This window comes from Chrysemys picta, chromosome 12 (genome assembly GCF_011386835.1).
Source record: "Chrysemys picta bellii isolate R12L10 chromosome 12, ASM1138683v2, whole genome shotgun sequence".
Taxonomy (NCBI): domain Eukaryota; kingdom Metazoa; phylum Chordata; order Testudines; family Emydidae; genus Chrysemys; species Chrysemys picta.
The window spans coordinates 56,658,941-56,685,837 of NC_088802.1; the positions used below are offsets into that span (position 1 = coordinate 56,658,941).

Consider the following 26,897-nt stretch of genomic DNA (forward strand, 5'->3'; position numbering starts at 1 on the left):
AGATTGGGGGGGGCCTATTGGCTTCACAAAACAGCAGCTTCTTCAGTGCTGCCCTTAAACGGAAGGTCTCCAAGTGGCAGGTGCCTCCCCAGCCCATTGGGTAGGGGGGAGGAATTGTCCGTATGGGATTTGCCATCCTCCTTCTTGGAAACAGCTGCTGGCCTCATTAGCCCCCACACACCCATTTGCTCTTCACTCAGTTTTTCCTCTGTCCCCAGCAATGCACAAACGGCCGTGCTTTGAGGAGTGAGCACTCCTTGGTCTGCATTTCTACTTGCAGGGGCAGGCTGCTCTTGCTACCCTAGTGTCATTGCTGCTTTATTAATCATGCTTTTGTGGTAGTGCCCCATAGTGCTAGGCCCTGTACAAACAGTACCAGATACTCCCACTGCTAAACAGCTTACAAGGGGCATGAGGAACAAACAGGAAGAACTGGGAGTCTTAGTCCATAAGCTAAGTTAAGACTTAACTGGCCTCACAGAGCCTTGGTGGGCTAAATCTCATGAGTGGAATATTAGTAAACAGGGAAGGACCAGTAGGGGGAAAGAGGAGGTGGTGGTGTATATATTGTACTTGCTCGGAGGTGAGAGGCAGATCAGCTGAAACTCTTTGTAAAGATAAAAGGGGGGGGAATAGGGGTGACATAGGAGGGGTCTACTCTAGCAGCAGTTCTCAACTAGGGGTCTAAGGCCCCCTGGGGAGCTGTGAGCAGGTTTCAGGGGGTCCTCCAAGCAGGGCTGGCATTAGATGCACTAGGGCCCAGGGCAGAAAGCCAAAGCCATGTGGGGCCCCAGCCTGTGATGTGGGGCCCCAGGCAGGTGCCCTGTGTGCTACCCCTGATGCAGGCCCTGGCTTTTATAGGCAGAAAAACAATTGTTATGGCACAGATAGGCCATTAAGTTTTTATAGCAGGTTGGGGGGTGTCAAGGAGTGTGGGGGGACACCAGGCCCTGCACCCCTGGCTTCCTGCGATTCACCATGACTCGCAGCCAGCCAGTAAAGCAGAAGGTTTATTTAGGCGACAGGAACACAGTCCAAGATAGGTCTTGCAGGCACAGACAACAGGACCGCCCCCCCAGTTGGGGGCCCATCTTGGGGGCCCCAGGGACACCACAGCCCTGTTGGGGAGCCTGAGCCCCATCTGGGCTCCCCTCCATTTCCCCGCCAGCTCACTCAGCCTCTCTCCGCTCCTTCCCCAGCCTTTCTCCAGTTTCCCAGGCAGAGGTGTCACCTGGCTCCAACGCCCTTCCTGGGTTCTCCTGTTACATGCTCAGGTATCTTCCCTCAAGGAAAGTCTCCCATCCCCCCCAATGCAGACAGTCCCAGCCAAACTCCCCTGCAACCTTTCCAGGCCAACACTCCCCACTCAGCATTCAAAGAACACATTAAGAATAGTCCCAGTTCATCATGGGGGGGCCTCAGAAAGAAAAAGGTTGAGAACCGTTGTACTCTAGCGCACCAAATCAGGAAGAGGAGATGGCGGAGTCCTTTCTAGAACAAATGACAAATACCCCAAACCCAAGGCTGGGTAGTAATGAGGGACTTTAACCACTCAGAGACATGCTGGAAAAGTAATACAGCACAATGCAAAATGTCCATAACTTGTTAGAATGGGTAGGGGACAACTTGTTTCAGAAAGTGGAGGAAATACCCAGCTAGACAGCTGGTTCAGACTTGGTTCTGACTAATGGAGGAATTGGTAGCAAATCTGAAGCTTGAAGGCAATTTGGGTGAAAGTGAACATGAAATGAGAGATTTCATGATTCTAAAGAAAGAGCAGAATATGGATAGTGGTCTTCAAACAAGCAGACTAACAAACTCAGAGAACGGGTGGGTAAGGTCTCCTAGAAAGAAAATTCAAGGAAAAAAAGAGTTCAGGAATTCTGGCTGTCTGACGCACAAAGGAAAGATAGGAAGAATAGTATGAGGCCAAGATGGCTCCAATGACCTGAGAATCCCACAGAAAGTGGAAATGTGAACCAATTGCTAAGGAGGGGTACAACAGCCTAGCACAAGCAGGTAAGGACAAAATGGGAACGGGTAAGGCACACCATGAGTTACAGGTAGCAAGCAATCGAAAAGGCAATAAGAAGAGGTTCTATAAATACATTAGGAACAAGAGAGAGACAGGAACATGTAGGCCCTCTACTTTAGTGGGGAAGGAGAGCTAATAATGGATGAAATCAAGAAGGCTGAGGTGTCTAATGCCTATTTTGCTTCAATCTTCACTAAAAAGGTTAATTATGACCAGATACTCAATGCAATTAGCATTAAGATGGGGGAAGGAACACATTAAAGAATATTTACATTATTCAAGTCATCCTGTAAGGTGGGTGCACAACTAGCTGAAAACTTGCACTCAGATTTAGCACAATTGGACAGTAAACCAGGGTTATCAACTGGGAGGACATATCTAGTGGGATCCTGCAAGGGTCTGCCTTAGGTCTGGTACCAGTCAATATTTTCATTAATTATGCAGATTAGGGTGACCAAATAGCAAGTGTGAACAATCAGGATGGGGTGGGGGGTAATAGGTGCCTATATAAGAAAAAGCCCCCAAAATTGGGACTCTCCCTATAAAAACAGGACATCTGGTCACCTTAATGTAGATGATAGAGTGGCAAATATACTTATCAAATTTGCAGATGACACCAAGCTCAAAGGGGTTGCAAGCATGTTGGAGGACAGGATTTGAATTCAAATGACCTTGACGAATTGGTCTGAAATCAACAAAATTAAATTGAAAGACAAGTGCAAAGTACTACACTTAGGAAGGAAAAATCAGCTACAAAATGGGGGAAAACTGGATAGTGCCACTGAAAAGGATCTGGGGGTTATAGTAGATCCCAAATTGAATACGAGCCAATGTGATGCAGTTGGGGGAAAAAGGCTCACATTCTGAGGCACATTAACAGGTGTGTCGTATCTAAGACATGGGATGTAATTGTCCTGATCTACTCGGCACTGGTGAGGCATCAGATGGAGTGTTATGTCCAGTGCTGGGTGCCACACTTAAGGAATTATATGGACAAATTGGAAAGTGTCCACAGGAGAGCAACAAAAGGGTTTAGAAAACCTGACCTATGCGGAAAGGTTAAAAAACGGGGCCTGTTTAGTCTGGAGAAAAGATGACAGAGGAGGGATCTGCTAGTCTCAAATCTGTTAAGGGCTTTCTGTCCTTCCTCTGCAGTTCAGATTGTACCATCTCAAGCTTTCACGCTGCCACAGTGAGTTGAGCATGGTGATTTCAGGTGTTTAGAGAGACTAGAAGAATCCCCTCTCTTATACGGCACCTCCACTTCTCTTGTTTTATTTTCCATCCATTCGCTCAGCTCCGCTGGCTGAGGTATTAACTTCCACGTCTCACCCGCATCGTCTTGTTGCAGAATCGTTCTTTTACTGACGTCTCATTCTGGCTGAATTCTCTTCTTGAATTCCTTCCCCTCTTCAACAATCTCCATGTATTCTTCTCACTCCGGCTGTCGGCCTGGCTGCACCCACACCGGCTTCTTTTAGAAACGGCCATTGCTCTTCCCTATCGGCCAGCACTAGCTTTAATTCTTAAGATCTGTGGTTGGGTTGCAGCTTGAAATGAGCCTTCACTGCTGTACCTGGGCTGGGGGTGCCGATGCCATAACTGCCTAGCTCCACGGGTGCAGCTCTCTCCCTCCGGCCATGCTGCTGAAGAGGCCCACAGAGAAGCCGGTGCTGGTGCCACACCTGATGTCTGGTAGCTGATAACCCTTTAACCAGAAAGTGGCACTTTAAACAGGAGGTTTCTAGAGCCTTTTGGCCATATGGGTACAAACCCCCAGCACCCCAAAGCCTTTGGCCAAAATGAATTCGGCTCACAATACTCCAGAGAGGCCGGTTGGGGCTGAACGTTATCCCCACTCTAGGGCTGGGGAAAGAGAGGCAGTGATGAAGTGACTTACTTGTGGTCATACGAAGAGTCAGGTGGAGCTGGGAATGGAACCCAGGAGTCCTGGCTCTCCCCATCCCTAGACCCCACTCCCATCCCAGAGCTGGGAAGAGAACCCAGGAGTCCTGGCTCCCCTCTCCCACCTCAGGCCCCTCCCAGAGCTGGGAAGAGAACCCAGGAGTCCTGGCTCTCCCCATCCCTAGACCCCACTCCCCTCCCACAGCTGGGGAGGGAACCCAAGAGTCCGCGCACGCGCACACTCGCTCTCCGCCCCGCCCACCGGCATCACGTGGCCCCAGCCCATGGCCGCTCCCAGCCCGGCTTCAGAGGCCCCGCCCCGCTGGTGAGCTCCGCCCCCAGGCGGGCGGGGTCGGGGAAGGAGCGAGCGCGGGGCCCCGCCGCCGCCAGAGGCAGCCGGGGGCAGCGGCGGGCAGCATGGAGGAGGAGAGCGGCTACGGTGAGCGCGGGGCCCGGGAGGGGGCGGTGTGGGGACAGCTGCCCCCTGGGGCGGTGCCGGGGGGTGACAGCTGGGACACTGCTTGGGCTTGGGGTGCTAGGCTGTGGGGAGGGGGCAGTGCTGGGCAATGGGGGACGGGGGGTGGAGGGGAGGGGTCAGTGCAGGGTGGCTGGGGGGGCAGCTGGGACACTGCTAGGGGTTGGGGCTGCTGGGCTGTGGGGAGGGGGCAGTGCTGGGCTGTGGGGGACGGGAGGGGGCAGTGCAGGGTGGCTGGGGGGGTAGCTGGGACACTGCTAGGTTTTGGGGTGCTAGGCTGGGGGGGCTGTGGGGAAGGGGTAGTGCTGGGCTGTGGGGGACGGGGGGGTGGAGGGGAGGGGGCAGTGCAGGGTGGCTGGGGGGCAGCTGGGACACTGCTAGGGGTTGGGGCTGCTGGGCTGGGGGGAAGGGGCAGTGCTGGGCAGTGGGGGATGGGGGTGGAGGGGAGGGGGCAGTGCAGGGGAGCTGGGGGGGCAGCTGGGACACTGCTAGGTTTTGGGGTGCTAGGCTGGGGGGACCTGGGGGGAAGGGGCAGTGCTGGGCAGTGGGGGACGGGGGGTGGAGGGGAGGGGGCAGTGCAGGGGAGCTGGGGGGGCAGCTGGGACACTGCTAGGGGTTGGGGCTGCTGGGCTGGGGGGGACGGGGGGTGAAGTGGAGGGGAGGGGGCAGTGCTGGGCTGTGGGGGACGGGAGGGGGCAGTGCAGGGTGGCTGGGGGGGCAGCTGGGACACTGCTAGGGGTTGGGGCTGCTGGGCTGGGGGGAAGGGGCAGTGCTGGGCTGTGGGGGACGGGGGGGTGGAGGGGAGGGGGCAGTGCAGGGGGGCTGGGGGGCAGCTGGGACACTGCTGGGGGTTGGGGCTGCTGGGCTGGGGGGCAGTGAGAGGGAGGGTGCCCCCCAGTGTGGAGAGCGAGCCGAGGATCGCGTTACTGGGCTTGGGAAGAGCGGTGGGGCGTGTGGGGGGGACTGTAGGACAGCTGCAGGGGCAGATGCTGTAGGCTGTTTCCTGTGGGTCACCCCCCCCCCCGAGGGGGGGGCAGGGCTCTCTGTGTCTGAGGTCTGGCGCTGCCCCAGCTGCCACTCAACAGCTGGGCACATGGGCTCCCGCCAGTCACTGGGTGCGTTTTCTCTAGTGCCTCTCTGTGGCTGCATTTGATGCTCCTTGCTGTTTCCTGTTGCTGCAAGTGATCTCCTGGGTCCTTTCCTCTGGCAAAGCGCTAAGCATGGGGGCAGGAGCATAATGGAGTGGGGGGAGTTCAGAGCTGTGCTTGGGTGGGATGTGGGCACCCCTGCTAAGGCTGCTCGCTGGTCACCCCCGGGCAGGCCGGTCCCCAAGCTCTGCTGGTGCTAAACCCCAAACTGCAGTTCTGGGTGCATGGAGCAGATGCCCTCAGTTCTCTGGCCGTGTGCTCGGGTCACAGAAATGGTCGTGTCTGATGAGCATGATGTGATATGCTGCTTAAACCCTGGCTAAGCTAAAAGGTGGGTCACGAAATGGGGAGTGAGAGGACCAGTCCCGGGGGACTTAGCTGTCTCAATGAGGAATGTGTAGCTTGCAATGAGCTGCAGGCTGGGGGAGAACAGACCCCAAGGTGGCCTGGGAGGTTGAGCATGAAAACACCGTGAATTGGTTGAGGAGAGGGAGGCTGGGGTATAATCAATGTGCTCGGCCTGCTGTGGATTTGGGTGTAATGGTCCTAGTAACCTGAACTACAAAGAGGAGTTTGGGCCTGAACTCTCCAGAGCTGTGAAATGCAAGGTTTGAGCAGACCCCTGCTCCTCAGCAGGCCTGTGTCTTGTGGGAGCTGATCGTGTGCACTGACACCAGGTAGATGGGCTACCGTGCTTAGGGGAGGTGAGGACAGAGCAGCTTGTCTTTGCTTCAGTTGGCTGCTCACTACACTTCCGGACAGGGTGCACTGTTGTGAGCTTGCCGTTTTAATTCAAGTTTTCCTGGTGTACAGCCTGTGGCGGGAGTTCTCTCTCTAAACCCTTCTGGCTCTTTTCTAGTTAAAGAACTTGTTTTTTAAATCCAAATTCCCTCTTGGCTGGAATCTCTCTGCGACATCCTTGCAGCAAGTCAGTGAATTAATATGTATGACCCAGTTATCAGCATGAACCCAACCTTCCCGCTAACAGCTCCAACACAGACCTGCTTAAATTATCCTCTTACGCTGCTGCAACATCTCTCGTCCTACAGACTGCACCAGGATTTCTTAACCCTTTGGAGGCAATTGCACTTGGGTATCTTTGGCCTTTCAGATTTAGGGGCCTGGAGTGAACTGGCTGGAGCTCTGATGATGATGATGGCTAGACTTGTCGGTTCACTTGGTTTGAGTGTTACGAAGTTCATATCTCAGGTAGCTTGGACTTCCCTGGTAAGTCACTGGGGCCTGGTGTTGATGTCCCAGGCCTTGCCTGGATGTGTTGATGGGGTAGCTGTTCTCAACTCCCTGTGTAGATGAGTCTCTTGGTGGGAGTGGCTAGATAACAACAGCTGGGTGCGTGCCTGTGTCTACACACCTGCTAGTGTTGCTTTTGTTCCTAACTCATTCAGGGAAATGGCTGCTGTGCTTGGAGTCTCCTGTGGCTTCTGTTGTAGTCCTGGATGCCTTGTCTGGTGAACGCAAAATGTGCCGGCCTAAGCCAAGGGCAGCTGCTTTCTCAGCCAGCGTGCACTGGACGGGCTGGATTCGTGCTGCAGTGGTAATCTCTTTCAGGCAAGTGGCAGGCTGCCCATCGCCGCGCTGAATGTTATTAGGATCTGTGAATTGCCACCAGGGCAGCGTTGCTGCTTGCCATGTGCATGAAGAAGGACCCAGAGTTCTTGTTTGGCTGGTGCAGCTGCAGGCAGAGGGCGTTACCTGGGCTGCTGGTGATTTAGTGGCTCTCAGGAGGCAGCTGATGGAAGATCCCGGGTGCCCCCCATGCACCCCAAAACTCCTCAGGATGTGCTGCTGGCCCCTGGGATTCATGCACCCCAAGTGCCCCACTGGGACTGTGGAGGTGACCCGCGTTCTGTATTCAGGAGCTCCGGAGTCTCTCTCTGAGACTGACCTTCCTCCCGGTCTCTGTGCCTGGGAGGTGGCTTAGAGGCCGAGGAATTCTGCCTCGATGCACCGTCCCCAGGGGCAGGTAATGACTTTTTGAGCATAGGCTAGGCTGTGCCAGCAGGCTGTGGAGAGAAACAGCACGGAGCATGCTCTGCCTGCCCTCTGCGGGCTGAGTAATGGACCAGTGCACATTGCTGCTGGTCTGTAGCTTTTCTTTCTACCCATAGATCTGGGCAGAAACTCAATCTGCCCTACAAAGCGTCCTGCCTATTCCAGCAGCTGTCAGGAACGTGCTAAGCCAGGCAGGGCTGGGTGATCTGTATTGCAGCAAGGGGCAGAGAGTCCATAGCCTAGCTAGGGCGAGGTGTCCCCAACACACTGCTGCTGGCATAGTGCGGCAGGGAACGGGGTCCTTGGCCTGTCTCTCCATGATAAGAAGTGAGGCTCAGTGGGTTTGTTCAGCAGCCTGCGGGTTCAACGTGCGCCTGCTGCCAACAGACAGGTGCCCTTGTGGGACAGCTAGGTGCTGTTCTGGGACAGCTGCTGACACTGCTTAAGAAATGCTCCCCTGGTTTATTTGCTAACAGGCTGTGGATGCGAGGTGTGTCTATCTGCTAGGCCAGGTTGGGGGGTGAGCCAAGGCATGTGCAAGGTGTCGTGCCCAGGGGTTCTAACCTCCAGTCCACATGCACGCTCCAGTCTGCAATGGAAGGAATTATCCAGGGAGGCTTTGGAGTGTGCAGCTCGGCAGGTTTGGTTACTTCCTGGTGTTCCCTCTCACAATGTGCTGTGCTGGGTTCTTGCGGGAGCCTCATGGGGAGGGAGGATGAGGAGACCCGCGAGAGGGGGCTAAAATTAAGTTGCCTCTGACTGGTTTTTTTGCTGTCACTTCAGACAGCGTCCTCCAGGGAGCAGTCTCCGCAGCACCTGCCCTGCTCCCACCCAGGCTATGTCTAGCTTATCTGCATCGTGTCCTGGGAACAGAGAGAGAAACTGCTGTTTGTGTTCATGAAACCCAGCCCACATCCTGTGCAGCTGCTGCTCACACCCCTTTGGTCTGTTACCCCACCTGTGGGCCCGGCTGGCTCGTGTGTGCGTCTCTCTCAGTTCCTTTTCTGTCCTCTCAGGGTTGCGACACTGGCTCTCCCCTCTGCCCTAGCAGCTCTGGCTGGGAATGATGCTTCATGATATGGTGACTGTCAGTTTCAGCATCACTGATAGCTTCTGACTGGCTCTCAGAATAAACCAAGAAACCAGCCAAAATCTCTACTTTTGACCGTTGCCGACAGGGATATGAGATTTCAGGCTGGAGGGATGTAACTAGACCTCCCCTCACTCTCACCTAGCTGTCCTTCTCCAAGGGCTCCCTGCTGACCTGCCCTTTGTGCTAGGACCCCTCTGTCCCAGTGCAGCCAGCACCGCCTGAAGTGAGCTCTGAGCCTGGTGGTGTCTGACACAGCGGGTTTCAGATTGCCTTGTCACACAGCCCATACAACTATAGCTTCCCGTCCCCTGGGCTGCAGGACTCCGCTGCCTGCATCTTCCCTCGCTGCTCCACCTGCTCTGCATTCAGCTGATGCTTCTGAACGCTGGCTGAATTTAAACTCTCAGCCAATGCCCTGCAAACCCTTCCAGGGTAGGAGCTGGGCTCGAATTTCATAGTGTATCTCGAGCTGAACTGCTTGCAAACAGCACCCCCTTGCAGCTGATCACCGCCACGTGCCATGCACAATGTGATCACGCTGTAGGCAAATACAGACCTGGGCCAGGTAGTGCAATTGCCCAGGTCCTCCCGAACTAACGGAGCAACGTGAGGAGGCTCCGTGGCTCTGAGATCTGCTAACGTGAGGAGGCTTCTCCGGCTGCAGGCTCTGCCACTTCTAATATATTGAACACTTTAAATTTAATTCCCAGGTCTCTCAGGGCCTTCCTCGGCCTCTGCAGCTGGACCTCTGCTACTTTAATGTCTCAGGGCAGGTTGGTCCAGGCCAGTACTTAATGGGCAATCTCCATGGTGCACCTCGGTGTTGAGGACAGCGGTGCTGGTGAGTCAGCAGGTGGCGATTTTCCTGGAGAGTTAGTACTCGCCCTGCAGTGCTGCTCCAGGGGCTGGTTTGCTGAGATGTGAAACTGAGATCCTGACTCTGACCCTTGCGGTGCTTACTGCAAGGGGCCACAGACCTGGCAAAAACCACCTGCCAGGTTGCTGACGGCCACACTTTGCTGGTTTACCAAGGCGGCTGCTCCCAGATGATGGTAGACCACGATCCTGGGACATGTAGGAGTCTGTTTTTCTTGAGAGCCAGGGTTGTCTACCACAGCACCAGGGCCAAACTCCCATGGGCTAGTTCTGTTCTGCCTTCCTAAACTGCCCCTGCAGTTCCAGGCCAGCCTGGGGCTGCTCTTCCTGTTTGAAATCATTGTGCAGTGTAGCAGAGAGCTGCCACGTTGCACCCCAGAAGTGTCTGCATTTTGGTGATGAGTGAGTTGATCCCCATGTGTTGACATTTTGGTTTAGTTTGGAAAGCACTTGGATCTCTTGGGACATTTTGTTCTCTCTAGGGGCCCCTCAGCACGGGCGCTGGCAAAGCAGCCTGTGTAGCTGGAGAGTACAGAGCCAGATTTTTCTTGTGGCAGGTGATGGGGTTTCATGTGGCCAGTGGCTGAGCAGGGACACCTCATTGCACCCGAGCTTGCAAATCCGTTGCTAGCCTAGCCACCCAGTATGGTAAGTGGCTCACCACTAGCGCTCTAGTCCACAGCTAGCCGAGGAGCCCAGCACTCTCGAGTTTCCTCTGCCGCCTGCGAGGTGGTTCGCAGCCTGAAGCTGGGACCTCACCATCTTTCTGCTGTGCCAGCGGCTCTCGGTGCTGCTTGGGGAGCTAGTTAACACAGCAGGCGAGGTGCCAGGGCCCTTGTGGCAACCCGGGCCCTCTGCTGTGGTGGAGACCGGCACCAGGGCCCTCTTGTCCCTAAGGGACAGTGCAGGGCAGGAAGGGCCCCTCCCTGGCCAGGCAGGGGTCTGTGTCCTGGCCCCTTGCGAGTGGAGTGATTCCGCTGGTGCTGTACTTCTTCCTCACGGCACACGTGGTGTGCAACCTTCCCCGGCTGCCTGCTCGGCAGAGAGCAACTCCCTGGGTCAGCAGCGGGTGGCATGGGTGCGTCTCTGGGACCATGCTGCGCCGAGCGGGGCTGCCCTGTTGAAAGCGCTCCCCATGTTGGAGAGAGCTCAGAGAAGTGAATCACATTCGCTCAAGGGCTCAAAGCTGGGCAATGGGGCTAACAGCGGGAAAGGGTCTGCCGGGGGTCCCTGGCGGCTGTGAACACCACGGGCGGTGCCAGGTGTCCGTAACTAGGAATGTTGTTTTGCTGGCAGTTAATCGGGAAGCCTAGAGCTGTGGAGAGGCATCTCTCTGTCTTTAAATCTAACTAACTAATTGGGGGGAGAAGGAAATCAGGGCTGAGCAGTGCCCGGCGGGGCTGGGGCATCGGAGAGCCGCCGGCAGTGGGCAGAGGGGACTCAGCGGGGCTGTTCTGCTGGGTGCACTGACTTGTTGGCAGTAGGAGCCGGGACTGGCCCACACCCCTCCCCTCCAGCCTGTGGGTGTCAGGGCAGTGGCAGCTCCTGGCAGGGGATTGGCAGGTAGCTGGAGACCTGCTGCACTCTGGGGTTAGTGGCAGTTCGGGCTGTGGGGACGAAGGGATTTCTGTAAGAGGGGCTGGGGTGGGGAGCCCAGGCCTGGGAGCAGGGTGATGCTGCAGAAGCTGATGGAGAATAATTCAAAGGCACTTGCTGCACTGGGAAGCCGGACCCTTTGGCTGGAGGACAGCAGGGGTAGCAGCCCCACACCTCGCTCCGGTGCAACGTTCCCATCCCTCCTGGGCTCTCCCCCGCAACCATGTGGCTGCAGCTCCATGCCAGGGTGTACGGCAGCAGCATGAACATCTGTTAGGGCCTCACCCCCCAACCTCAGCCAGCCACTGGGCATCCTCTGTCGCCAGTGATCCCGGGCGGGTTTAGCATTTATCCTGCGGCAGAGCTTAGAGGCCTGCACCAGCGTGGGTCCTGTGTGTAGTCTGGCAGCCCTACCCCAAACAGCTGACCACGTAGGACTGCCGGGGAATAGGACATGCTGGAGAGGCAGGCGCAATGGAGAGTCAGGGTTGTGAGCAAAGGCCAGCCCATGGGGAGTTTGCCATCTTCTCTCTCCCCTTCCAGCCCTGAGCTTCTGGAACCCCGAATCCAGGAAACCCTGGTGTCTCCTCCCCTTATAAACCTGATCACACAGCCATAGCCTCCTGGTGCCCCAGCAGTGCCCTGCAGAGCCGAGTCCTTCCCCAGGCCCGTGGCAGTCACTGGCTGTGAGCACGTCATGGGCCAGGTGGGCCACAGCCAGGCCCCTGGGATCTGGAGCAGCAGCACAGAGAATTTTAAATAAATTGGTTTAAATAAAACCCACTGTGCACATGGGCTCCTGCTGCTTACTGTGAATTAAAGGGTTTTCTGTTGTCTTGCACTTCCAATGTGTTATGGGGTCCTGTACAGGGGAAGCTGGAGGTCTTGGCTGCTGTCATTTGGGGGTTTTTGTTTGGGTTTGTGGGAGAAGCCCATTAGCTGGATGTTTCTTCTAATAAAATCAACCATTGAAATAGCTGAGAGGTAAATCTACCCTGTTATCTGTAGGGTTCAGAGTTAACCACCGGCTGACCCCAGTGTGGCCAGTGCATGCCCCACGGAGCTATTTTTTCAGGCTCCCTACAGACTTGGGCAGGCATCACCGCACCGGCTGTGCTTGGGTCACATCCGAAGGGTTTGTCTGCCCCCATCAAAGGGCCAGACATGTATCTTGTATAGTGGGTGCTCGCTTTCTGGAGCCGGGTTTTATAGCACCGTTCGGGGGGATGCAGGACATGGTTGGGCCGCCCCCGCTGGAGTTGGGGTGAAGTTCACATCAGTTTTCTTCCAAAGCGCCCCAGGCCAGGACCCTCGCTCAGAGAAACGTGGCCAGGTGGGTTGTGGGAAACGAGCTGGTGCCCAGTGCACAGGACACGTCTCTGCCTTGGCTGAAGGAAGGAAGCTCGGGGTGTCTATCTGTGAGGTACAGATCTGTCCTGATTTCATACCAGCTGGGCGCTTCCCTGGCACACAGGGATGTTCCTACTGCAGCAGGATTTCCTCTGGCGGCTGACGCTGGGCCTCAGGCAAGAGGACTGTGTACGCTCTGTCGCTTGCCCGAGTATCGCGAGCACAGAACAGCTTCCTCTGTGCCTGGCTCCTTCCTCCGCTTGAGCGTTTGCCTTGGAGCTGCTGGTGATGCTCAGGGTCAAGGCTCAGCCATGTGGCCGTGGCAGTGCTGGCCTCTGGGGAAGTGAAAGCGTGTGGCAATCCGAAGGTCAGGCCTGTAAGCGAGGACAGCAGCATGCGCTTTCTGGGAACAGTCGTTTTCCCTGTGTCTGCACAATCTGTTGCGCCATTCGTCTCTTGCGGGGAGCTGTCCTGCGGGCCAAACTGCTGCCCCAAGTGCCCACGGGACCTCCTACCAGAGGTGCTCCAGCGGGGGGTCTCCTTCCCCTCCGATGTCTCCGCCAGGGAGCTCCTGGCTGCCCTTTCTGCTCCTGACTCTTCTAGCTGGGCTGCAATGTGATGGGCTCAGATCTCTCGGTTGCTTGGCGGATTCTCGGGGCAGGGGAAACTCTGGGCCCCGGTCTTTGATTCAGAGCTAGTAGCTTAGTGCCTTCGTGCTGCAGCAGTGGTTAGTTCCGAGGGCTGGCGTCTGTCTGGGCTGCCTGGGCCGCACTGGGCCGCTCCCCACCAGGCTCTGAGAGCAGAGCAGACGCCAGCTCCCCTGTCTGGAGAGGGAAACGCACCCCGCCCCATTGTTGGTCTCTTCGGGGCACATGTGGAGCAGCAGCTGCAGGGGCCGGAGGGGCTCAGGTGTGGGCGAGGGAGGCAGGTGGCCAAGGCTGCAAGGTGCTGAGGGCTTAGGGCAAGAGGTGATGGTGAAGCAGGCAGCATCCGTCCTTCCAGCTTGGGCTGAAGCTCCCAGGCCTGGCCTCTGTGGCTGGGTCTGAGGTGCCTCGGGCCTCTCCCAGCTACACACTGCATGGGCAGCTCAGCTCAGGTGCTCATGAGCGGAGGATTTACATGGGGCATCACCCAGCCGGAGCCCAGGCCTAACGTGTGGGGCGTCGGGTTCAGAGGGGCTGGGCTGACGTTCTCCCTCGCTCTGCCCGTGCGAGATGCTCCAAGTCAGGCTGAGCCAGTGGGTCAGAGCCAGGGGAGCATCCCCCTCCTGCGGCAGCTGGTGCACAACATGCTGTTGGCCTCCCTCGGCAGGGCTGGAGGGGAGCTAGCCACACCCTCCCCCCCCCCCCCCCCGGCTCTTCCCCCCCTCCATCACTTCGGCTTGTGTGCATTGTAGTTTTTTATGCACCTTCCCTTTATGCAGTGCTGGTTGCTATGCAACCACCGGGCTCACTGGATGCTTAAGGCTCTAATAATACCGAAGGCGAAAACTGACCTAGAAATCCCCCCCGCTCCCCTGGGGCCGGAGGGGCGGGCTGGAGCTGATAGGCCGGGGCAACTAAGGGGAAGTTCCCCAACTAACTGTCCTCGAAGTGGTTTTGAGCCCCCCCAGCTGCCGCTGCAGGAGCACCACCTGGGTTAGTGTTCAGGCGGGGAGCTGGGATTGGCTGGCCTCTGTGCGTGGGCTTCGTCAGCTGGGAGCTTCCAGTTGCCAGATAATCAGTTCCTCCTGCCGGAGCCAGACCGGGGAACCCTCTGTCTGTCTGTCTGTCTCCCTCCCACTCCCTGCTTGGAGAGTCCTCAGCGCTGCAGAGCCAGGGCTCTGGCAGGTGCGCTGCCTGGCGTGACGTGGGCACCTGCTGGGCCTGACTGTTCCTGCCCACTGGCATCGGAGTGACACGGCACTCAGTCCCCACGGCCCCTGCAGCATGGGGACGGTCAGCGAGCTTTGTGCCTCGAGTTTCCAAGCCTTCCTGTGCCCCTCTGCGATCGCCCAGGCAGGTATGCGCTTTACCTTCCCCCTCTCCCTGTGCAGGCAGCTGGGGGAGCAGGCAGGATCTCCGGCTCCCAGGAAGCCTTATGCTGCCCGCTGCTCTGCGCCCTTGTGGCTCTCGCTGACCGTAGTGCAGGGAGAGCACACGTTCCCTTCGCTGCCTGTGTGCTGCCGGCTCCTGACCTTTCCCTGGGAGCTCCGGGCAGTGCTGCTGTGGCGCCGAGCTGTCCCTGCCGGGGGCATGGGGTCACTGGGGGGCTGGCATAGCGCCGCCCCTGTACACGGGTGCTGTGTGTGGTGCCCAGGACAGTGACTAGTGCCAGGAGTCAGTGACTGCTGCAGCCCCTCAGAGGGTCTGGACAGGCCCAGGGTTCCTCCCGAGCAGTGCTCAGCATGTGTGCACAGTGTGCTGTCCTCGGGGGTCTCACCTCAGGATGGATCTGGCTGCTTCTCAGCCCCTGTGGGGGGTGCAGCTGCTCTGCTGCCAGGCGCGGGCGTGATCACGAGTGTTGGGGGAGCTGCTGGGTGAAGTGTCCTTGGCTAAACCACAGAAACCAAATGCAGTGCAGTGCTGAGACTGCCTGTTTCCATTGCTCTTTCGCACGACGCCTCCGGGGTAGCACGCACAGGGAGTGCAGGCAACTCTAGGTCCCAGTTGCTGAAGTCTCCGGATTCCTGGTCCTGTCGCGGAGTGAGAGGGTGGGGAAGGGTTGTGTCACCGTAGGGACCCGTAGGGCATTTGGCAGTGTCTGGCAGCAGCCGTGTGGATGAGAGGTGGGGGACTGGGCTGTAAGAGGTGGCACTGTGTGCAGCGCTCCCATCTACTGGGTGCATTTGATACCAAGCAGCGTTCAGGTCTCTAGGCTGGCATTGAAGTACCAGGCGTACAGGAAATAGGCATGTCAGGGTCCGGCTCCCTGCAGAGCGGTGGGATTGCCAGCGGTGGCACCTCATCCTGGCTCTGACTGCTTCCAGCTGGGCCTGTATGGAACATCTTGGGGTCAGCTGTGTGTTGGGGACATGGTGCCTGCGATGGCCCTCGCATCCCAGGACCTGCCTGCAGACTGGGCCCCATGCTGGCATCTCGTGGCCGTCATTCCCCTCTGCTGGTTCCCTCGGGCATAGCTGTACCTGGTGATAGTCTCTGGGCCCGTCAGGGGCACCGACCTGAGAGTGGCATGAGTTTGAGGAGCCATCTCTGGGCTCCCCCTTCAGGGACCAGCTGCTGGGGAGGGCTGTGAAGGGCGGGACGGCTCTCTGACCCCCTCGGAATGGCTGTTCCCCCGTGTGCCTGCAGTGCTCCAGGTCAGGAAGAAAGAGTCAAGGGCCCACTGGGCATCAGGCTGCGATTCCACGAGGGGGCAGGGAGGGCTCCCTGGGCAGCACTGGCTGCTCCGGTGCCCACCCTCCTGAGAGCGTTACTGACACAGAGGTGTCTGCGGAGGCTGATTTGCCGTTCGGCTGGCCTGAAAGGGGCGTTCTGGCTGCTTGTCGCTAGCTGGGAGCAATGGGTCTGCCCCACATCCCCTCGGCCCCCTGCTTCCACCCCTCTCCTGTGCCAGAAGCAGACAGGTGGAGGCTGCCTGCAGTTTGCAGAGGACAGGGTGAGAGGTTGTCAGACAGGAGCAGGGAGGCAGGTACACGCTGTGCACCAGCTGGGGGGAGCATGGCTGACAGGTGGGACCCACAGCTCCCTGCTAGCCCATCCCTTGGTTCCCCCCACCTTGACCCACAGCCCCCTGCTATCCCACCCCTGGGCTCTCCGCAGCTCTGCCGGTACCCCTCAATCATCCCCAAAGTTCACCTGTGTTGCCAGGCAGGTGTGTGCTGTGCCTGGCCAGGACAGGCTCCATTCCCTTCCCTTCAGCAGGCGGGTGCGGGGTCTCTAGGGAGTCGGCTGGTGCTTTAAGCCCGGGCATTTGGGGAAGCTCCTGTGACTGTTTCCCCCATCGGTCACTGCCAGGCTCCAGGTGAGGGCTGCTGCCTGGGGAGGCCTGGCTGGGGTTTAGTGCAGCCCTGGAGGTGGTGGGTCAGAAGGGACCCAGGGCCGGGATCCCACAGCTGCACTGCCCTTCCTGCCCTTGTGCTGTTTGGGGAGATACAGCTCATGTGACAGCCCCTCTGCTCTGGGCCTGCTGCTCGGCCCCGGCGGGCGAAAGGGGGTTCTCGCTTGGAAGGAACTGGGGAGCCTGCAGCCAGAGCGCTGAGTGAGCCAGTGTCCATGGTAACGGGTCTTCTGCTCAGCCGGGAGGCTGCGGGCAAAGAGCTGCTGCTTCTCCTTCTTGGCCTGGGCAGGGGCTCGGCTGTGGGTGACTGGGGCCTGGCTGCCCATGGCCGGGGGTTACTCCGTGGGAGGAGCCTGGGCCAGCCAGGCTGCACGAGGGACCCAGGCAGTGTCTGGCTGCCTGTCCCTGGTGCTGCCCCCCTCCGCAGGGGGCCTCTGGCTGCACCCTGTGGGAATAGCTCGCTCTGATGTAACCCTGGGACGTGCGCACCGCACAGTGAAAACAGGATGTGGTGGCCCTGTGCCCGCAGTGCTGAGGCAGCAGGCAGGGGTGGGAGGTGGGGCAGGAAGTTCCCCTGCAATGGCTGGGAGGCCTGAGTGCTCCTGAGACTGCATCGGGGAACAGCCAGTGGGGGGTGGGACTGCCGTGTGCTGGTGCCCGGCCTTGGTGCAGAGCAGCAGCTAAATCCTCTCTGTGCCACGTGTGGTCCTGGCCCCCGAGCTCCCCGTTCCTCCGCCTTGCCCCATGGCACGCCGAGACAGGGGCAGGCAGGACTCCCCAGGTGCCTGGGAACTGGGAAGGCCCTGGAAGATCACAGAATATCAGGGTTGGAAGGAACTTCAGGAGGTATCTAGTCCAACCCCCTGTTCAGAGCAGGGCCAGTCCCCAACTAAATCATCCCAGCCAGAGCTTCGTCAAGCCTGACCTTAAAAACCTCTAAGGAAGGAGATTCCACCACCTCCCTAGGGAACCCATTCCAGTGCTTCACCACCCTCCTGGTGAATAAGTTTTTCCTAATATCCAACCTAAACCTCCCCCACTGTGACTTGAGACCATTACTTCTTGTTCTGTCATCTGCTACCACTGAGAACAGTCTAGATCCATCCTCTTTGGAACCCCCCTTCAGGTAGTTGAAAGCAGCTATCAAATCCCCCCTCATTCTTCTCTTCTGCAGACTAAACAATCCCAGTTCCCTCAGCCTCTCCTCATAAGTCATGTGCTCCAGCCCCCTAATCATTTTTGTTGCCCTCCGCTGGACTCTTTCCAATTTTTCCACATCCTTCTTCTAGTGCGGGGCCCAAAACTGGACACCGTACTCCAGATGAGGCCTCACCAATGTCGAATAGAGGGGAACGATCACGTCCCTCGATCTGCTGGCAATGTTCCCACTTACACAGCCCAAAATGCCATTTGCCTTCTTGGCAACAAGGGCACAGTGTCGACTCATATCCAGCTTCTCGTCCACTGTGACCCCTAGGTCCTTTTCTGCAGAACTGCTGCCTAGCCAGTTGGTCCCTAGTCTGTAACAGTGCATAGGATTCTTCCGTCCTAAGTGCAGGACTCTGCACTTGTCCTTATTGAACCTCATCAGGTTTCTTTTGGCCCAATCCTCTCATTTGTCTAGGTCCCTCTGTATCCGATCCCTACCCTCCAGCATATCTACCAGGGAAAGGAGGGGCCAAGCCCTGCTGCATTCGGTCCCATCAGCCGCTCGCAGGGTGTCACAGGTTGAGTTCTGCTGTCCCAACAAATGGCTCCCACAAACACTGTTGGCCCTGGCCAGTCCTGGCACTGCTTTTCCAGTCCCGCGTTACCGAACAGCAGGGCAGTGCTGTGCCCCTGTGGAGGCCTGGGACAGTGTGCGCCTGGGCTTGGTGTGGAGGAGGGGTTCTGAGCCTGGCTTTGGGGCGGGCAGTGTCACAACCAATAGGAATGGTTTTGCTTTTTGTCTTAAGCCAGTTGCCTTCAAGTGGGACCCCGGCTCGCCGGGAGTGCTCCTAGTGCAGCTTGTGCTTGCCCGGGGTCCTGCCCTGTGAGCTGGGTTGCCCTTCTGTAGTATGAGTGCGGAGTGCCAAGCCGCCCCGAGCCCCACAGTGTCCATGGGATGGTGGTGAGCTCCCTCCGGGCCGTGCGCTGGCCCTGGGCAGGGACTCGCGGCATAGGTGGGTTTTGCTGGTGGCTGGTGCGCTGGAGAGCCCAGCCCTGCGATGGGTTTGTCCCTGAACCCAGCAGCAGCCCTGGTTGCCATGAGACGTGCCGAGGCCGGTGCTCAGCAGGGTTCGGGAAAGCAGGGACATAGCTGACAATCAATGATATGTAAAATAACCAGGCCGGTGGGACAGGACAAACCCTCCTGCTTCATGATGTGGGCCAGCTTCCAAGGCAGCGTGGGAAGAACCATCCCTGGAGCAGGTCACCCCATGCCTGCCTGCCACAGGACGGGCCCTGGGCTGAACCAGGCTGGCAGCGCCCATGTTCCTGTGTAGCCAGCAGAGGGCAGCACAGGCCAAGGTGGGGCCCTGTGACTGGCATGTCTCTCCCATGGGGGGGGGGGCAGGATCTGGCCTCTTGCCCTGAGGCTCGGCACAAGCGGCTGTCTGTCCCTGGCGAGAGAGGCCATGGTCCTGGCTCGGCAGGGGACAGTGCGGGAGCAGGAGCCGGCAATGCTACCTAGGGATGCAGCCAGTTAATTGCCTTACTAGCCCTGGGCCATGTCCAGCGGGTCCTGCAGGCATCGGCCTGGGCCTGGTCTGTTAACGAGCTGTGGGAGGGGATGAAAGCCAGCAATGCTAATGGGAGGGTCTGCCAGCAGCCCGGGAGCAGCAGGACGACAGGAGGGGATGTAGGGAGACGGGCTGGCAGACGAGGTGTTGGAACACCCACTGGACAGAGGGCAGTGCCTGGGGCCAGCAAGCGAGACCTGGCCCTGAAGAAGATACAGCTGCGTGTGCAGAGGCCTGATGTCCCAGAGCAGGGAGAAGTCAGTCCCCGCTGCGGCCCCAACTCGCCGGGGTGCTGCACTCCCCTGTGAGTCCCTCCTGGAGAGATGCAGGGAGAGGGGCTCTGGGAGGGCCTGGCGAGTGCCCGGAGCAGCAGCAGTGACCTGCCAGGGCTGTGGCTAGGAGCTGAACTGGGAGAGGGAACCCCAAGGCAGTGGGAAGGGTGGGGGAGCCCATGGGGAAGCCCATGGGGGAGGGGATCTGTGCCAAGGTTGGCCTCAAGCCAGGTCTCTGGCTCCTGTGGCAGGGGAAAGCAGGGCCCCTAGGGCTGGCAGGCCTGGGGCTTGGCTGCTGTTCTCCACAGTGCTTTGCATCTGAGGGTCTGAGCTGGGGGTATTCTCAGGAGCCGTCTGAGGGGACATGGCTGTTGGACACTTTGAAATCTCTCACGTCCCAGCGGTGTCCTTGGCACCCCCAGCCCCTAGGTCCAAAACTGTCCCCCTACCCACCCACCCACCAGGCCTGCTGGGCCCCCCATGGAGGTTTGGATTTCCCATCCTCCAGAGACGCAGTCTGAAGCCCTGGACCTGGCTGTCTGGGGTGGGCAACGCTGCTGTTGCCTAGGGCCCATGTGGCAGGGCAGAGCATTTGCCCCAGATCCTGGGGGTAGGAAAGTCCAGGGTGGCCACGGCAGGGCAGGAATGGTGCCCTGCAGCCCAGGGTCTGAGGCAGATGCCGTGGGCTGGATTGGCGTGTCTTGGGGCAGTGCCTGGGCCGGAGTTGTGGCTCCGAGCGCTGTGTGCCGAGCTGGGGTTGGCTGGGAGCAGAGGGGTTAATGGCTGCTGACGGCAGGAACAGGGTGTTGGTACTGTAGCTCCGGATGACGCCTGCCCATCCGGCTGACAGATCACTGGCTCAGAGCGACTGTGAGTCATTCCAGGAAGTCCCGTGAACTGCAGGTGTCCCACCCCGCTTGGCCTGGTGGAGCTACCTAGTGCGGGAGCCGAGGACAGGACAGGCCACAGGACAGGCCCTGCAGGAGCGCTGGCCAGGATGGTCCTCAGGACAGAGGAGGGGAGCGGTGAGTCGGCAGGGTGGGGGTAGTTTGCTCTACGTTCTGGAGGGTGTCTGTGCGGCCCCCCCATATGGCTTTGTGGCGCAGGTAGGAGTTTGGGGTACATCCAAGCCCCAGTTCTCTGAGTAGTGTTAATGGGTGGGCTGTTGGGGAGGTGATGGGGGCAATCCTGGGTCCCTCCTCTCCAGGGATTTCTGCTCCTGCCCCCAAATGCACGCTGGGCCTGATTCCAGCCCTCCCCGTAGGCCATTGTCAGTGCTGTAGCGGTGCCTGGCTGGCACTGCCCAATGCACCCAGCTCCGCCCATGCCCTGGGTGCAAAGGAAGCAACGATCCCACCTCTCTCATATGCTGGAGAATGGGAGAGCACAGGGACCCTGACTAGGCCATCCGAGCCCTGCCCCAATCCCCTCACTGCATCAGCCCCTGTGGACTGTGCTCTCCCCTGCCCCAGAGGGTAGCTCCATGGGGCGCTGCCTGCCCCCGTAGTAAACACACTGACCCATGGGCTCACAGAGGCTCTGCATGGCTGTTCCTGGTTTGCTGGCCAAGGCAGCGCATGGGCAGCTTGTCGGGAGCTGGGTCTCTGCTCTCCCTCCCAGTGAAGGGTTAAGGGTGCTGCTCCCTGGGAGAAGGCGTCCCTGGGTCCCTCCCAGCTGCAGGCTCCAGTGCGTCTCCAGGTCATGCTGCTGCTTGCCCCGAAGCTTCCAGGCAGCTGGGAGGGTGCTGGGCAAACTGCAAGTGGAGTAAACAAGTCCCACAGGCCCTCCTTCCCAAGCTGTTGGGGATGGGGTGGGGCTTGGCCCCTGCTCTCTGCAAGTTCCCCTCCCAGGCCCCCTTCGCCTTGAATCTTGGGGGGGGGGGGGTCCCTTTGAACGGGTGCCCATCAGGACCTGCCAGGGTGCACCGCAGAGGGTGGGGTGGCAGCAATTCCCAGAGCTTCCAGCAGAGCTCTCGGCTGCTGATGGGCTCAGCTGCCCCCCACCCCCCCAACGCATTATGCAGCGAGACTGGCAAATCCTGTTCAGTTACAGAGGGACCTTGTGCCTAACCAGCAATGCCTAGCTCTGTGCATGCCCCTTAACTCTGACCCCCAGCCCCTGGCTAACCTGACCCTGAGCCTCTCAGCTCTGCCCATGCCCCTTAACTCTGACCCCCAGCCCTGGCTATCCTGACCCTGAGCCTCTCAGCTCTGCCCATGCCCCTTAACTCTGACCCCCAGCCCTGGCTATCCTGACCCTGAGCCTCTCAGCTCTGCCCATGGCCCTTAACTCTGACCCCAGCCCCTGGCTATTCCAGTCTTGGACACTTGAACCCTGGTCTCCACAGGAATAAAGTGGGGGTGGCACGTGGGGATGGCACCTCTCTAAAGGGTGGAATGTGAGCTGGGCAGTGAGATCTTGTGCATGTTTCTGGAGGCTGAATCCCATAGAATTGTGCCAGGACTGGGGCACTGTGGGCTCAGTCCCTCTGGGAGGGATTCTTACAGGCTGCTGCACTGCCCCTGTTCCTGAGCCTGCAGTCTGGGGGCAGCGACACCGTCTGACACAGTGCTCTGGGGGAGAGGGGGTCTCCTTTAGCCTGGATGTGTCAGGAGGAAGGGGCGCTGCTCTGGCCTGGGGCCCGGCATGGGGAAATGCCCCCTTTAGCCTTGTGGGGCTGGTTCAGATGGGCACTGGTCCTAGCTGGCTCCCTCTGCTCAGAGCTGGGCTCAGCTTTATGCAGAATCGCTGCAGCGCCCGTCCATGTCTCGGCCAACGTCAAAGGGAAGAGCCAGTCCCTGGTGCCTCCCTGCGGGTCTCTGCTTACCCCCTTCCCAGCGCGGCCTCGCTTGGCTCCTTGGGTGGGTGGCTTTAGCGGTGACCCCCTCCAGGAAGAAGGCCCACTCCTAAAGGTGGGAGCAGGACGGGGCTGTGCTGTTGGTGGAGGCAGCGGGATTGCTCTAGGCCGGGAGGGGGAGGGGGCTGACTCTGTCATTTCAGGAGTGTTCCCTTGCTCTTGGCATTGCAAGTGGAGGGGGCCAACCCCGAATACCCCCCCCCGTGCCCCAGCTACTCTGCACTCCTCCTGCTGCTGCCAGCCAAGTCCTGCTCCCGAGCCTAGCGCAGCCGCTGGGGTCTGTCCTGCCCCGAGCCATGGCCTGGCGGGGAGCAGCGGCCATTGCTGCAGCAGGGCTGGCCTGACTCAGCGGCCTGTGGCTGGGTCCATTGGGAATGGCGCACTGCTGAACTGAGTCACTGTCTCAGCTGAAACATGGGCTCTGCCCCAGCCAAATGGTGGCCCCCGTGGGTGTCAGGGCAGTGAAGGCCTCCCCCCGCCCCTTCTCCATCGTGGGGCTTCCCCACCTGTCCCCACAGGCTGCTGGGAGCTGGAGTTCTAGACCTGAGCTTCTCATTGTAGCTGGGAAAATGCGGGGGAGGCGTGCTGGGGGGACCCAGCTAGGACTCCTGAGTCCTTGTGCAGTCGATACTGTCCAGGTTGGGATAAGGTCCCACGCAGCCTCAGCAGTTTGATGTCCTGTCTGGTCTGCCCTGGGGAAGGGGAGAGAGTTTAGCTGGATGGTGGGAAATGGCCCCCTCCATCTCTCTGTGCCCAGGGCCTGGGAGTGCTGGTGTGGCTAGGTCTCCCCCAGGCTTCCCTTCTCCTCTCTGCCTTTTGCCTCTGGACTCTCTGATGGGTTGAGCCTGTAACTGACTCAGCTCCTGAGAGTCGCCTCCACTCAGGACAGAGGATGAGCGCTGATGGGCGCAGGCACCATGGGGGACCTGCTAGCCCTGTGTAAACAGGCTGCCCCACTGCGCAGACACCTGGGGCTCCATGCCGGGGGAGGTCCCCTCTTCACCTTTCCTGATGCTGACCCCGGCAGGTCTGTGCCACGAGCCTGTTTACCCTCCGTGCAGCAGCGCTGCTATCTGCAGTCTCAGCTCCCACTGCCCAGCCTGACGGGGGCCCCAGAGCCCAGCCATTCTGGGCCTGCCCCAACCCCGTAGGCTGGGACGAGCTGGCAGCAGAGGTCTCATTGTGCCCAGCACTCCTTCCCGTCTGTACCCGGGCCCCTTTCGCCTGGCGGTGCCCCGTCGCCGTCTCAGGGTGGCGGGGGATCTCTGGGCAGCTGGGCAGTGGAACGGAGATTCCTCGGGCCATGATGGCTGCCTGCCTGGGCCCTTCTCTCCCACAGTCCCCTGCCTGCCTGTTTGTTCCCTCGCCTGGGCGGTCTCCCTGGCAGTGCCTGGGGAGCAGCGGGCTGGCTGGAACCCTGCAGTGCTTGGGGTGTGCCAGCGATTCCTTCGTGCCAGCTCTCCTAGCCACCTTGTCCTCCAAGCGCCGGGTGTGTTAGTGGTATGAATTTCCGTCCCTCTCCAAAGGCTGCATGCTGCTGTCTGCACCTGGCTGCTCAGTGGCCTAGCAGCAAGCGGGGCTCCGCACCCCACCTGTGCACGACTCCACGTGGGAGTGGCACCGCAAAGCGACACAAGGGGTCGTGAGCACTAGAAGACTCAGTGCTGGCTGGTGGCAGCCAAGGGGCCGGGGAGACCCGCTTTCCTATAATGTGCTAAGCCCTGGGCAGGGCGGCTTTGAGAATAGAGGTGAGGAAGGACGGTTGTGTGGCTACAGCCAAGCTAGGGTGCCTGGCCCTTGACATAACCGCAGTCCTGAGCCCTGGTGTGCTGTGTTCTGGGGGTTTCTTTGCCACCCATCACCGTGGTATCGGAGCACCTTGCACGTGAAGTGGGTAGCACAGACAGCCGTGCTTTCTGCAGGTCCTGTCTCGTGTCTCTTTGGGGGAGGAGCTTTGGGTTCGAACGGTTATTCATAGATTCATAGATTCTAGGACTGGAAGAGACCTCGAGAGGTCATCGAGTCCAGTCCCCTGCCCGCATGGCAGGACCAAATACTGTCTAGACCATCCCTGATAGACATTTATCTAACCTACTCTTAAATATCTCCAGAGATGGAGATTCCACAACCTCCCTAGGCAATTTATTCCAGTGTTTAACCACCCTGACAGGAACTTTTTCCTAATGTCTAACCTAGACCTCCCTTGCTGCAGTTTAAACCCATTGCTTCTTGTTCTATCCTTAGAGGCTAAGGTGAACAAGTTTTCTCCCTCCTCATTATGACACCCTTTTAAATACCTGAAAACTGCTATCATGTCCCCTCTGTCTTCTCTTTTCCAAACTAAACAAACCCAATTCTTTCAGCCTTCCTTCATAGGTCATGTTCTCAAGACCTTTAATCATTCTTGTTGCTCTTCTCTGGACCCTTTCCAATTTCTCCACATCTTTTTTAAAATGCGGTGCCCAGAACTGGACACAATACTCCAGCTGAGGCCTAACCAGCGCAGAGTAGAGCGGAAGAATGACTTCTCGTGTCTTGCTCACAACACGCCTGTTAATGCATCCCAGAATCACGTTTGCTTTTTTTGCAACAGCATCACACTGTTGATTCAGATTTAGCTTGTGGTCCACTATAACCCCTAGATCCCTTTCTGCCGTACTCCTTCCTAGACAGTCTCTTCCCATTCTGTATGCGTGAAACTGATTTTTTCTTCCTAAGTGGAGCACTTTGCATTTGTCTTTGTTAAACTTCATCCTGTTTACCTCAGACCATTTCTCCATTTCCTCTGTTCGGGGTGTGGGGTGTCACGACAGTGCCAGTGTCCGTGTCACTGATGTGTGGGAAGTTGTGGCTGTAACCTACAGGAAGGGCCGATCGGGTCTGTAGCTGAGCTAAGAAGTCACTGTGACCACATTCAGCATCCTTGGGGGCGGGGGGGGGGGGTGTCTGGTGATGCCAACTCAGGTGACGTTATCGCAAGTCTCATGGTGTTTGGTGGTGGCCTTAATGCTCCAGTTCCAGCTCTGCGATTAGATGAGAGCCTCTGCTTTATTTTAGATCAATGTTTCTAGCTGGTTGTGGAGAAGCTCGAAAGCATGACCTGAGTGCGCCCAGAAACCTCAGACCATGAGGCAGAGAACTGCCCCCCACTTTTTAAAAATGCCACATGCTTTTTAAGACAGTCTTCTAACTTTGAGGGCCTGCCTGGGGATTTTTACATCCATGGGGCTGGTAATGCGCGGAATCGATCCCGTCAAATGTGGAGGGATCAGACCAAAAGCTGGTGGCTCTGACCTTTAGAAGGGGGAGTTCCAGGAAAGGGGAAGCTAGTCAAAAAGGCCCCATCATCAGAAGTGAGGAAATTTCCATGCTGAGTCTGGAGAGGTGAAGTGACTGGAGCTGCCCGAGTGGCGTGTCTGGCCCAATGGAAAGAGGAAGCCGTGCTGCCAAAGCACCAGGCTTAAAGGGCCTGGGACAGGAGAGTCCTGCAGCCAACGGGGGCTGGTCCTTCAGAAAGCAGAAGTCCAGTCCTAGGGAGGGCACTAGAAAGTCCCTAGGCCATGATGGAGAACATCCCATAGAAATTAGGACAGCAAAGAAGGATTTGAGAGTAAACTGTAAAAGGAAGAACAAAAAATAATTCTTTAAATATGTCAGCAGCAGAAAGCCTGCAGGAAGTTTGACTGCCAGGGACTAAAGGGAGGAGGGTAAGGACATTGCAGAGACACTTAGTGATTTCTTTGTATTGGTCTTCATCATAGAGGATGCTGGGGAGAGAGACCTGCTCTTCTCTGGTGATCTGGGCAGGGCTGTCTTTGTGTTCTGTTTGTACTGTGCCTAGCACAACAGGTCCTGATCTGTGACTGGTGCCTCTAGGCACACCACAGTGTAAATAATTATAATAATAAAGCCAGAGATGACAAAAGAGGAGGTGCTACTAACAGGTATCCAATTCTTTCTGTAGACTAGCTGCTAATTTTAATGACATTGCCTGACTTCGAGGCCTGAAGTAATAGAAATGGGATGAAATTTAATAGTGCAAGGTCATGCACTTAGCAGAAGTTCTTATTAGTATCTCTGTGCCAGGGGCTCATTAGTTGGTAATGACAGGCGGCAAGACCTGGGTGTGCTGATCGATCACGGGGGGCCTATGAGCTGCCGATGTGTTGTGGCTGTGAGAAAGGTAAATGCGATCCTAGGATGTATGCGCTCAGTATTTCCAGTACAGATAGGGAAGGATTAATGCCATTGTACAAGGCACTGGCAAGATCTCACCTGCAATGCCGTATGCACTTCTGGTCCCTCCACCTCCAGAAAGCTGAATTCAGACTGGAGCAGGTGCAGAGAAGGTCTGCTAGGATGAGCGGGGGAGTGGAGAGCCGAGCTGACCAGAGGAGACTAAAGGAGCCTGGCTTGTTCAGCCTAGCCAAGTGAAGGCTCAGAGGGGATCTGATTGCTCTCTCTAAACACGTTGGGGGTAAACCCCAGGGAGAGCGAGAAGCTATTGACGCTAAAGGACAATGCTGGCACCAGAACAAATGGAGACAAACTGTCC

At 58.0% G+C, this 26,897-nt stretch overlaps 1 protein-coding gene and 1 long non-coding RNA gene across 4 annotated transcripts in view; one reads left to right on the top strand and one right to left on the bottom strand.

Annotated features, from left to right (window-relative positions):
* Positions 1 to 1,526: 1,526 nt before the first annotated feature.
* Positions 1,527 to 4,067, bottom strand: LOC135974507 (uncharacterized). The gene is made up of 2 exons (XR_010591776.1): positions 3,936 to 4,067; positions 1,527 to 3,743 (listed from the first exon to the last, which is right to left on the bottom strand). It is a non-coding gene; the product is annotated as an uncharacterized LOC135974507 (long non-coding RNA).
* Positions 4,068 to 4,221: 154 nt separating this feature from the next.
* The window catches only part of CYTH1 (cytohesin 1), a 40,599-nt gene continuing 17,923 nt past the window's right edge, over positions 4,222 to 26,897 (top strand). Inside the window, exon 1 of one of the 3 annotated variants that reach the window (XM_065562918.1) lies at positions 4,222 to 4,379. In XM_065562918.1, coding sequence (XP_065418990.1) covers positions 4,358 to 4,379 — 22 coding nt within the window. In that variant the 5' untranslated portion in view covers positions 4,222 to 4,357. Of the gene's footprint in view, positions 4,380 to 14,079; positions 14,493 to 20,015; positions 20,511 to 26,897 lie in introns of those variants that run through there. The other 2 variants (XM_005283035.5, XM_065562917.1) reach the window with 2 other exon arrangements.